At 37.5% G+C, this 13178-nt stretch overlaps 1 protein-coding gene across 3 annotated transcripts in view; it reads left to right on the top strand.

Moving 5' to 3' along the window:
* HDAC11 (histone deacetylase 11) overlaps nt 1-8686 on the top strand; it is a 31697-nt gene extending 23011 nt beyond the window's left edge. For 2 of the 3 annotated variants that reach the window (XM_072876297.1, XM_072876298.1), the window contains exons 8-10: nt 3138-3316; nt 6481-6666; nt 8502-8686. In XM_072876297.1, coding sequence (XP_072732398.1) covers nt 3138-3316; nt 6481-6666; nt 8502-8573 — 437 coding nt within the window. In that variant the 3' untranslated portion in view covers nt 8574-8686. The remainder of the gene's footprint in view (nt 1-3137; nt 3317-6480; nt 6667-8501) is intronic. The other variant, XM_072876296.1, reaches the window with a different exon arrangement.
* The last annotated feature ends 4492 nt before the right edge of the window (nt 8687-13178 follow it).

Raw genomic sequence — 13178 nt, 5'->3', positions numbered from 1 at the left:
TGGATATTCATATTCCAAAATGTAAAAGACCTACTGTGTTGTTCAATGACTTCTTCGTTTACTGATAAGCTTCCTTGCAACAGTGTTAACTAGATTTTTTTTTTTTTAATTTCACATTGAACATACGATTTTCAGTGATCACTGTGATACATCACAATAGTGTTAACGTGGTAGTGTTTCCCCTCACTTCTGGACTGAATTTCTGGAATGCATGGTGTGGGTATTATGTGGACTTTGTTAGCAGTCCATTCAAAAGCTCATGCCACACTTAGAACAGTGAATTAAATAATCCTTTTGATTTGAAGATAACTGTTAGAACTTAATCTTTCCCTTACACTAAACTTATAAAAGAATTCACGAAGCATGGATTAGCTAATACTATATAAAAAGGTTTTGTGTTCTTTTGAAAGTTATAAATTACAACATATTTAGGTGTTGTCTTTCCAGTAGAACTTGTTTTATAAGCATCTAGAAAACAAGATGCATCTCAATGTGAAACAAGTTGGGAAGCAAAAGGAAGTGATACAAACGTTAAGAGCTGGCACTTGATTTTTGTTGTTGTTTGTTTATCCCTATTGTGATGTGCCTGTTGTGTCTGGTGACCTGTCACAATTAATTGGTGGGGTTTTGATAATGGTTAAATCAGAATGCAAAAGCCCAAACTTTATTTGATCTTTGATTCTGTTACACTGTCATTTATTACAGGCTTAATTTGTTAACTGAATCATAGTTTATTGGGGGAGATGTTCTTCTGTGGAGTGTCTTCAATGATGCTGTCATTCTGAAAAGCCTACTTAATTTGGATTCTTGGTGAGAATTAGGTGAAGTGCATTATACTTCTGTTTTTTAACTGGTAAAGATTTTGAAAATTGTAGGATATGCATTTCAAGGTATTAAACTAAAAAATGACCATTTAAAGCACATCATGTCTGTAAGCAGACAAATTGCAACCAGATGAAGATTATTTCTTTCTAAGAAAAGCATCCCTTTATTCATATATCAAATGGCAACATTTTGAACAGATGGATTAAGACCAAAACGGAGTAAGCCCTTGTTAGCAAATCTGATATGCCAAACTCGCCCCTGTCCTGTGAAGCTGGGAATACTGGCATTCCCTTTCTACAGACAAAGCGTGAGGCGCAGAAGGCTGCGGCCAAAGGCATGTGCACATGTAGTTCCTTGTAGCTTGCATAAGGGTGTCTAAGTTAGGAGTTCAGTGGCTAAATCCTTTAAACTGCCTCCTGCTAGGTGACCAAAGATGAGATCAGAGAGGGCATCTTTTTGAAGGGAGGTAGAGGCTTGAACCTGAGAGTTTGAATCCTTAGGGTAAACTCTAACTGATCACTGTCTCCCTGGACTTCCTACTCATTTTCTCCATGTTTTATTACAGGAGTGTCTTCTGTACATTTTTTTGCCCCATGCACTTCTTTAGGGAAAAAAAAAAGACTAGCTAACATTGCCAAATGCTTAGCTGTAAACATATTGAGTCCCTAAGGGAAAGTAGTTTGGAATTACACAGAAGTTTAGGAAGAGAAAGGGGAAGATGGATGGGGAAAAGGACTAGTTCACTGAAGGGTGACCATAAAGAGTTGACAGCTGAAACTCAAAGTTCAGGCCTTAGAAGAAGAATGCTGTTGGTCTGAGTGTCATTTTACAGTTTTCAAAGCTGTAGAAGTATGTTCACTAATTAGCAAGAGATGGACAAAAGGCTGTCAAATGCGAAAGCTGTGTTCATTCTAACCTACAGATCCATCACTGTGTCCATCAATAGTCCCTGATCTGGGTAATAACTAAACACTAATTCTGCGTTTTGTGGTGGAGATGAAGACAAGAGACCTGCAGAGGCATAGAATCTTATTCACAATCATCTCAACTTCTTAATTTCATCAGAAATTTTCTGATTTTTCATTTCATCGGGTTTCATCAGAACAATACTTACTTGTTCCCCATGCTGACGTGTTTACCTCCTCCTCTAAAGCTCTATCCAGCTAGCGGATTCTTTAGCCTGAAGAGGCTCTAAGTGCTGTTCAGAAGAGCACAGCTGTGCAGACTTACATGAACATTTATCTAACAATAAGAAAAGAATTCAGGAAAAGTATCATAAAGAAACAAATATCTTTGAAACTAATGTTGATGTAATAAAATAAAGGAAAGAAAAAGAATGTTTCACTAATATTGGACAAGGATGGAAAGCAGAAAAAAACCTGCCCAGCAATCATGAGAATAAATAAGTATCATTCATGCACATTGAATACATTAATGCACACTTGGTGGATGCTGAATCCACACTTAAGATTTAAGACTCCAAGTCATTTAATTCAAGGCATAGGGTATGGTGAGGTAGAAGTCATACCTTGAAACACCTCTGACATAGATTTGATTAATTCAGATTTAGAGTTACACATAACTCTGTAAAAGCACCCAAAGCTAGGCTGTGTAACCTTGGGTTTCTTTCCTCTACCTTCTCAACTCTCCTCTTCTACTTCTAATGCTTTATTAGAAGCATTAGAAATAATTTGATTTAAATTAAGAATAGATATTTGCTCTTCTGGTAGGATTACAGAGTAAGAATATTAAATTGAAAATGCTTGGGGCAAAGCTGAATCTTGTTATACAGTCATAAAGCACTTCACATAAATTCATGATCCCTTGCTGTTAAGTTTTGAGTGTTGTGATAAAAATAAAACATCTTAATAATCTCTCAGTGATATTTATCTTGTGTTTTCCCCCAACTGTTTCCTCTGCAATAGCAATTCAGTGTTTTCTTTCCCTTATGCTTTATTTAGGTTGCTTTTAAGTTAATAATTTTCTTTATGATTTCTTTGCTGATTGGTAAATGGCCATGTAGATCAGCTGCTTTTCAATAACATTTTCCACTTGTGTCTCAGATCTTCCCTCCTCCCCCCCCCCCTGCATCTAATTTTCTCTCTTCAGTGGAATTTTTTCAAGGTCACTGTGCTTACATTTGCTGGGAAAACAAGTAGTTGAATAATTTTCTTTAATTCAAGGTTCTGTGAAAATACAATGTATTTACAAAATTTCCAGAAATGTTATCTTTTTCTCTTGCTTACCTAAATCCTGCATTTTCTTTCAAAGCCGTGCTTTGTTTATTGAGTAACATCAGAACTTTTTTTTAGGTGCCATAAAACGCAAAGTGGAATTAGAGTGGGGTACAGAGGACACAGAGTATCTTCAGAAGGTACATACTCACGTGGAAGGAGCATTAAATGAATTAAAACCTGACATCATTATTTATAACGCTGGGACTGATATTCTGGATGGTGATCCGTTGGGAGGACTTGCTATTTCGCCTCAGGTTTGTATAACACTAAAACACCTACAGACTTTCACTCCTCCCTAGATACTGAGGGCAGGCCTGGGAGGGACTTGTGGCCGTTTGTTAGCTGGAGGTAAGGGGCATACTTTACACTAAACCAGAGCATTTTCCCGTTGTAGATACGTATAGATAGATATCCCTTGCTCCTTCACCATATGTTTTTTGTTGTCTCTTCCTGACTAAATATTTTTGTTCTTCAGGTGCCTGTTCCAATATAATTTGTCTTCTTTCCAAAATATACTGATTTTGAACATCCAGACAGTAACCAGAGGCGCGTATAATTTCACACTTCACCTGACTCCTATGTTTCCTGTTTGGTTCTTTCTTTCTTTGTTTCTTTTACCCTCACATAACCCATTTTGCGATGTATTTCTTTTGTCACCTGGCCTCAGTATGTATCTTACACTTAATTTCCTCTGTAGCACTCCCAGGTATTTTAAACTGCTCTTCTGTTATCTTCCAGTTCTAGCAATTTTGTGCAGCCTGTCTGTGCATTCTTAGCAAATGAACAGATTTTTTTCCCTTTCTTCATTCTTTTCTATACAAATATCATTACCCTTTTTCAGTTCAGTTTACCTTCTCTCTCCCCACTTTGGTACCAGATTTAAACTTTGATGTATTCTATATAGCTTCATAGAAGTCCTCACCTTCTGAATACGACAAGTCTGCTTTTCTCAAAATAAACAAAAATTTTCAGATCTTGTATTCCCTCCCTTTTTTTAATGATTCCTTCTCTGACAGATCCTTGGTTCTGGGTCTCATGTTTTCACATTTGGTTCTCTTTTAGTGTCCACCAGTTCAATATAGAAAAGTGCTTTCTTGATTTGTGAGCTCTCGGATTCCCTTCTAATCGAGCCATCGCTCGATCTGTTCAGTTTTCATTATGTTCTGCAGTACTTCAGTTCTCAAATGCTTCCTTTTGCACAGAGCTCTAGTTCCTTGCTGGGTTTTATTGGCTTCCTTATGTATTTGCTCATTCTTATCGTCTCTATCACCGCGCAGCCGCTTTGTTGCTTTCTAACTGCCTGTAAAGTCCTTGATGGACCCTGGAGATTCAGTCCTCGAGCCTGAATCTCCAGATTTTGTTTCCATGGCTATGTAAAAGTGTCTAAGGAGAGAGGAAGAGCTGAGGGGCTTGGACTTGTTTGGTTTTGACCTTGGAGGGGATATGACCTGAGGTGTAAGATCTCATTTGGTGGAGCAGAGCTTTTTGGAAAGCGGTGGCCACCAAGAGAAATGGAAGCTAGTGACAGACAGAGGATACTTTAAGATGTGGCTTTTCAGAATTTTTTCTGCCATTTGAGAAGGAGCAGTGTTAATTGCCAAGAAAAATGAGTTGCTGTAGCTTGTTGGGAGCTGTGTAGGGAAAGAGACAAGATGTAGAGATGGGGAAAGAAAGGTGAAATGATTCTTCTGGTCACAAGTAGAGGTGAAAGGCAGAGTGCCATTTCTCTGTGCAAGCAGTGGCTCAGCTGCCTGATGGAGAAGAGGTTTCTGTAGCTCAAGCCATTGTTTTCTCAATTGAGGGCAGGGTTTCTTGTCTCTCTGATCTTGTTGGCTTAGGTGTGAATGGCATGTTTCACCAAGCTTGAAATCCCAGGCTACTGGAAATGCTGAAACTGAAGGCACTGAACCTGGATAATTCATCTCTTCAAGGTTCATTAGTCCAGTCTTCAGTCCTCCAGTTGGAGATGTCATTCATATTTTAAAATAATCTTGCTGCAGTGTTAATTCTAGTCCATTATGCCTTCTCAGAGTGCTATGAGTGATAGCTTCTTGGTGCTGGAGGCTATAGCCAGAAAACTTGAGGTGTAAAGTCCCTCTTATCCTTGTGTGTAAGTGGGAACTGTATCAGGCTGTCATTCCCATTTGATGTATTTTCTTTCTTGGTAACACACAAATGCTGGAATAAGCCGTGCGTTTTCTCCTCAGTTCTTCCAGGCTCTGCCGCTAGAGATGCTGGAGCAGGGATGAGGCGGTTAGGCTCCTGAGTAGTGACTGCTTCCAGGGCTTGGGGGGGTAACGCTCGCCGCGTCCAGCGATGGTTCCCAAGGGATGTACAGCTCATTCTGTAATTCTGTTTCTTCCTTTACGGATCTGTTCCTAATATAATTCTTCAGTTTCCTTTGTCTTATTATTATTCCTTACTCCCATTGTTCTTTTACAGGGCTGTGTCAAACTGTACTGTTTTATGGTTTTACAAAATATTTTTTCAGCTACATTTGAATTTTATTCTTTCCCCTTACCATTTGTTTGTGGTCTAATTTTTTAAATGTAATATTTCTTGATGTATTTACAGTCTTCTTAACCAGTCTATTCATTTTGTTGTAACACTTTTGCTTCTGCTTCCTTAATTTTTTGTATTTGATTGCATTTTAATCCCTTTCCCCTTCTCCAGCTTTTGCCATTATTTAAATTTTGAGCTGTCCATTGTAAGCTGTTGTCTATTATCTTTTTTTATCTTTTATCTATCTTTTTTTTTTGAGGAGTTGTAATGGATTATTTGTGCCTCCCATGTATCTCTGGAACTCTCTGCTTTTACTTTTTCCAAAAAGTAGCTTTTAATTCTGTTTTCACTTATTTCTGAATTCTCTTTTCCCCCTACCCCTCCCCCCCCCCCCCCCATGTACTTTTTTGAAACCTAATTGAAAATCTGATTTGAATTTTTGGTTCTTCTGTAGTTTTGTGAAATCGTGATCAAGTTGCTAAACTTTTTGTCAGAGGGTGCTATGCAAGTTGAACACAAACTAAAGCACTTTGAATTCAGACAATCTTTCGTAATCGCAATTCCTCACCTGTAAAATAGGGTGAACATTTCTAAACTTTGTAGTCAGTTTAGACTTTATGACCTTTGAGGAGGAATTCTTTGAGGAATTTATGCTGAAGACTTATCTGTTGTGTCCTCTAAAGCAGAGTCAAGGATTTTTGATTTGATGTTTTCCTCTTTTTTTTTTTTTTTAGATTATTATGCATGTAAACCTGCTAAAAGTTTTAAATGAATTTTTTATTTGTATTGTAAAATGTAGGGCTTAATCACTTATCAAGCATCCAATACTATAGATCCATAAGCCATAGGCTAGAACTAAAATACCGTATTTATATAACTTTTTTTTGGTTTTTTGGTAACTGTTGTAAACTTGCAGGGAATTGTGAAGAGGGATGAAGTCGTGTTCAAGGCTGCCAGAAGGCGCAGAATCCCAATCCTGATGGTGACGTCTGGAGGCTACCAGAAGAGGACAGCGCGGATTATTGCAGATTCCATCCTCAATTTGCACAACCTGGGGCTTATTGACAAGGAGCTAGCAACCATTGGAGCTGAAAATCCCAAGGTAGAACAGATGATTAGAGACACTGCTAAAGACTTGGCCAACTTGTCACTGCAATGACAAGTTACTAAATTTTAGGAAACAACTTCGTGGTTTAGGAGCAGGAAGTCTCCACGTCATTATCAGGGTTAATATATTTTAAAAAGACTCAACTTGCCTGTAAAATAACACAGTAGAGATAATACGCAGTCACAGAATAACTGTGTCTAACTTCTGAAGCTATCTTGAGCAAAGGCAACAAATCCTTTTAAGCTGATTGAGGCATATACTCAAGGGTACTGTCTTTCAGTTTAATATTACTGTAGAAAGCTTTAATTGCTTCTTTTATTGTTATGGGTAGTCTGTTATGCTGAAAGAACTATGCAGTTGGTATCCAAAGACTGTCCCAAACCTATTTCACATGATGCAGTTCAGACTGTGGTGGGAGAAATATGGACTAAACCTACTGGCATTTTTTGGTTTAGATACTGCATTTTATTTATTGCTTTTTTATTGAAATGTTGTTAAAACGAGTTCTGTGCAGGCTTCAACTGTCAGTTTAATACTAAAGTTAAGTGCAATACTATAAAAACCAGTTCAGTTGGTAGGCTTTTAAGCCATAGCCTATTAGAATGAAAGTTCATTAATTTATATTTTATTCCTGTTGTTGATAGTGACTTAAATCCTACTTATAAACACCTTGAGAAATAAAATATGAAATGCCTCTGGCTCCATATGCAAATGAGCCATAAGGGCTTAGCATTAACAGCCTAGTTTTTGCCTCTCTTAAAATGAGGCCTGCATATAAAAGGCAATAGTTACTATGCATCGTAGATCACAGAGTAGAGACTACAATAAAATGAAAACTAATCTTAGAGTTCTGAGAATTCTTGGAGAAAATATTATGTAGAAATATAGAGTATCTTCTATTATTGCCAGCTTGTCATGTATAAAACAGTGAAGAGTAAATTTTGATAAATTTTTATTCCTTACCCTGCTGTGTTTTTCACTTGCTTGAAGAGTAATGGTACTTATAGTTGCAGTCATAGTTGCTAAACAAATTGTTCATATTTACAGATAAAAATGCAGTGAAATTTCTACATTAAGTTAATGCTCTAACTTTATATGGGAGCTTCTAGGAGGATTTTGGAACAAAATAGTGTATTCAAAGGCAAATTCAGTACACTAACTGTAAAGTTTGGTTTTATTTAAGTTGGTATATTTTGCATTAGGTACTGTTTGTAGCATTGAGTCATAAACGTACTAAACTGTATATTTTGCAAGAGCTTTTTTTAACTTTCAAGTATTCACTGATTTGTAGTACAAGTTTCACATCATGTTTAGGTTTGAGCCTTTCTATGAAGGAACACCAGTATTTTCCTTGTAGTAGAATTGGTGTGTAAGCTATTTAAGGAATGTTTAATTCTAATTAGAATACTTACCTCACTTAGTGTTAATTTTTAGATTGATGGGGTTTGTTAATTGTAAGAACTTGTGCAATTGCTATAAATATCTGCTTTAAAATAGATTTGACATATTGCACTAATCTTGAGTTGCAACACTCTTATTAAAAAGCACTTTTAAATTTCTTACTAGAAGGACCATCGGAGTACAACTAACATTGAGATTTATTTTTTCTATACTGTCTGATGTTACTGGAAGATGTTATTCTTTCATATAATTTTTATAAAATTATAAATTACATTTCTATAAACTAAACCCCTGTCATAGTGCCACACGGTCTTTTCCAAAGCATTTTCTGTTTGTGTTAACATGTTTATATTATTTTTCCTTGGTGGAGATTAAAAAGATGTTGAACAATGCTGACTGACTTTTCTTTTCACTTCACATCTATCTAGGCTGTCAAAAACTTTGAATGGAACGGTTTATTGAAAAGAAAAGAAGATGTGTTTTTCATACTTAAGATGTAACTGAAACTGCAGTGAGTCTTAAGGGTGAATAGTACAAGGTTTGTCAACAGCAGATGACTTCTCTGAGAGTTAATGTATTGACCTCTTAAAGTGGGCTTGGAAGTTTTGTATCCAAATACTTTTTAAGATGTCATCGCAAGGGGTTAAAGTCACTTTATAGTTCCAAGTTATGTTCCATTATCTATATTGTAACTCCTATTTTAAGTATTCTATTGTTACAAGTATTAAACTGTAAACCAAGCTTCTGTTAAGGCTGCAATAGTTTGTTAGAGGTCTTTTATAAATCGGTATCTTTTCAGAGAGAACTAAATGTTTGCAGAAGAGCCTGCTACCTTTCAGGCTCATCTGTAAAATTTGCGATTGTTAAGACATATTGACTGCATTTTCAGTGTTCATTGTAAAGTTAGAATTGGTAAACAGATAACTCCTTCTTCATATTTTTCAAAAATTGTAGTTTAGTGTAATATTTTACTTGGTTGTTAAAACCAAAAGATTAATTTCTACACATTAAGAAACTAGTCCAAGATAAACGTGTACTGTTTTTCAAAAAGAAGTGGTGAAACTGTTTCTAAGTTGAATTTAGACCGCAGATACTATATGATTCATAATTAATATATTGTTATCATTAGGCAAAGTTCACTGAAAATTTCGTGATGGAAACCTTGCCTTGACCTACCTCTATCAAAATTTTTAGCTTTGACAAAAACTTTTGTGGAATGCAAAGACCTATGTAAGTCTGCTAGGAGAATGCCATGTAGTCACAAATTTTATGGGGAAAAAGTGTGGACTTTTTGGGTTTTTTTAATTGCAGTTGTAACTATAAAATCCTCCCATAATAGGAAGGAGTGTTTCAGAACTGATGCCCTAACCTACAACCAAAAAACTATCTTGAAGAAAGACCTAGTAGGTCTTGTCTTTCATAATAAGACATTAGTTTTGACTCAAATTACTTAAGAAAGAAATAGCGAGGTTTGTCCAATAGCTTGTAGTTAACATGCCATGCATTTATAGTTAACATGCATTTCTTGCTAGTCATCCATGCATGAAATTTATTTAAAAAATAAACTGAAGAGTTGGTGTTTTCGTCTATTTGATTTGACAGTTGGCGTGTCGAGCTCCAGCCTCCCTTGCCTCTCTGACAGTCGGCACACAGTATAGAACTTGGCATTAAAAACACTGAGTGTTGTGGTCGTAGTCTTACACTGACAAAATTTTAGCTTTAGATGATAATATCAATCTCTTTCACACTGAAGGTGTGACTTGTTTGCTTGTTTGACTTTGATGGCTTTTTTTAACACCCTGCATTGTGAAGTCCCAGACTTGTATCATGAATACAAGGAAGAATTTGAGAAATGATGTAGTCAGACAGCTGTGATTAAAAAAAAAAAAAAAGATTATGAAAATTAATTGGTGGACAGCCGATTGTATGGGGGCAGGTAGTACTTACGTTTGGTGAATAATAAATGTCCATGCTCCCGGGTTCCCTACTCCTTGCTGCTCCTCACAGCTTGAGGAACTGAACGACCCTGAAACTGTTCCCTGGTACCTTCTGGTCCTGCTACCAGAGTCAAGTTGCTCAGCGGTGTTTCTGCCTCCCCTTGCTACGTACAAGGCACACAGTTCTTTTCAGTGCTGGCCGCATATGTGTTTTGTGGTCTCTGAAGTGACACTTCAGAATTTCTTGTACTTCACAAATTGTACTATACAATTGTGTCCTACATGCAACATAGCCACTTTGGGGAGAACACTCTCTGACAAATCCAGAAGTTATGAAGTTAGTAATCTTGGATGTAGACTCTGCTCACACTGTGCTGCCAGGAGCTGGAGGAGCTTGCTGAGCTCAGAAAGCGGCAGGGTCTAGGATCTTGGTGCTGTGTGCTATGCCAGTTTTTGAATAATTGAAAACAGTCTTCTTTCAAGAAAACTACAATCCCTTGGTGAAGAAGAAAATGCACTTGCTATCTTTGCCCAGTGGAAGATGATCTTCCTTATACTCCCCGGTTGATTCTGAAATGCAGAGCATATCAGAAGCAACAATAAAGGGCCTAATCCCAAGTGATGCTGTGTCCTGAACTTGCCTTGAATTTAGCACGGGATCTGTATTCTCCAGCCGTTCTAGACGCAAGCTTGCATATTGTTCAGTATGTGCCAGCCTTTAGCTTAGACTTTAAATAGTTGTGATTTTTCAGGTTTTTAGTCTTTCCTTGATCCTGACAGTTTTGTTAATCTCTTAGATTTCCCATCCAGTGCTCATTTAATTTTCCCTTCTTTATCTTATCCTTTATGCAGGCCATTTTGCTACAGCCAGTCACTTTTTACCACAGGTCAATAGAATTAATTTATTCTAAAAAGAGATGGTGTCTTGGTAAGCTGTATGAAGGACTAATTCCTATTACTAGGCCTGATTCCTAGGCTTATCAAGGCAGTGTGAACAGGAGGTTTGTTCTCCTCAGCGCCTGAGTCAGTGCAAGTGCAGTACCGGCCTGTAGACGATCCTTAGGACAAAGCAAGTAACTCCTGCCCTATGTTCCTAAGCCTTTTGAATGTGCAAGAATGCTGTGCTGCACATAGCACTGACTTCTTGAAACTAAATTCAGAATATTGTGGTAAGACAAAAATGCCATTTTGATTGAAAAGATTGAATAGGCATAGGAAGTTATTGTGGTGGGGCTGTGGTTCTGACTTAGCAGCCTGGTGCAGTTCTGACCTCCTTCCCTACAGCTTACCTGAGATTAAACTTCTGGTTGGAGGTGAACTGAGTACAAAAATGATGGAAAGACTGCCAGTAATGTTAGGCACATCTCGTGTTACCAGTCCTGCAGTATTACATTTTGCCAGTGCAATGGTCTGTGGAGCCGTGGCACGCTTCCATAAATCACTTCTTCCTTCAAGAGTGACATTACAGATAATGAGTTAAACTATTTGTTGTCAGATATAGGGCTAGTTATATATTTCACTAATAAGATCCAAACTCTTGTTTTATTTTGCAGTTGAGAGTAGACATCCTTTGAGCCTGGCTGGAACTGATTATCTTTTTTCTGGAAATGCATGTCTGATTTGTGTTTAAAAAAGAGAGAGAAAAGGAAAAAAAAAAGTATTCAAGGTTGACCTAAAATGCATCTTGTCTTCATAGTGTGTTACATTTAGTCCTTAGTAGAGTTATAACAGATTGCAATGCTTTGTAAGAGCAAAGAGATGTCTCCTTTCTTTCACTTTTGATGCCTAAGAATGATTGTAATTAATCCTGTTAGCCAAAAGCTTGTCATTTGTTCTGTGATCCCCCCCGCCCTTTGTATTTGCTACAGGTACAGAAGAGGACAAAATAGACTGAAGGTCTGTTTAGGTCTATAGCAGAGATGAGACAAGGAAACTGAAAATTTCCTAAACAAAAAGCTGCAGCCTGCTCTCTACTTTCCTTGCATGGGACATTGGAGCTGCAGCCAGCAAGAGCCTCGTGGCTTTTTGCATGAATCAAGTAGAATCTTTCCTGGTATATGTAGGTATCAGTGTATTTATTTGCTGCTTCCATACATTGTATGCTAGCTTCTATCTCTTTTCACTCTTTGCTAATCTTTCCTGTGACAACCATCCACCAAAAGTGTCACCAAGAACATTCTGCGTTTTTGTGCTGGTGACCAGGACTTTCTCTGTGTGGGCACTGTTCTCCAGCTGCAGTGCAGCTTCCCGCTGACTGATTGTCACTTTATAGAGGCCTCCAGCTACTTAGAAATTCTCAGTGTAAGGGCTTAGTGGAATTTGGGCTTACTTGTTTTGGTCCACGGCTACGTTAGAGTTTGGATCTTGTTTAGTGTATGAGACTTTCAGAAATGGATGTGTCAAGGCAGGCTCTGCATGTGCACCTGAGGCTCTGAGTAAGTGGCAGGTATACACAGCAACTTCTGCTGGCAATTGTTTGTGTTTTAGGATAAGCAGCTCAATAGGGTCCCAGATCAGAAAGAGATGTTTGATTGCTGCCTGAGTAGAAGTAATTCATAATAGCTTGTTCAAGAATGGAAACAGAATCAGATTTTAATTCCATTCCTTTACAAATCAAAACAAGTTGACAAATATCACAAGTAGACGGGATTTTTTTTTTGTGTGGGATGTCCAAAAACTAGTGTGTCTGATGGTTCTTAATTTCAAGGTATTATGATTGTCTTGGAGTATTATTGTAAATTAGATGAGTTAGTCTTTGCCAAGACTACATCCTGGGATAATCAGAGAAGTGCAGATTAATGGAAAGCAGAGGGGAAAGGCATAGCTGCAGGTGACGCGATGCAACTGCTGTAATCTTTCTCAGTTTCATGATAGCACTGTTGTGGCTTAGCAGAGGAAGTAACGGCGTAATAAGATGCAGCCCTGCTTGTTGCTCTGTGGACGTAAGCAAGAGGGTGAAGTTCTGAAGCAGGTAAGTGGTTCTGAAGATTCTAAATCCTGTTTATTTACTTTTTCTAGACCAGTTAAAATGTTACACAGTTAAAATTTGAACATTGTGAGATTCGAGTGCTCTTTTAAAAAGAAAAAAAGTTGATTCTTACAGATTCTATAAGAAGAGTTTTAAAAATGGCATCGTAAGCAATGGCCGCAGCTCAGCTACAGTCTAAC

This window comes from Ciconia boyciana, chromosome 11 (assembly GCF_034638445.1).
Source record: "Ciconia boyciana chromosome 11, ASM3463844v1, whole genome shotgun sequence".
Lineage (NCBI taxonomy): Eukaryota > Metazoa > Chordata > Aves > Ciconiiformes > Ciconiidae > Ciconia > Ciconia boyciana.
Note: the sequence above shows the minus strand (reverse complement) of the source record. Positions and strands in the feature narration are given on the sequence as shown.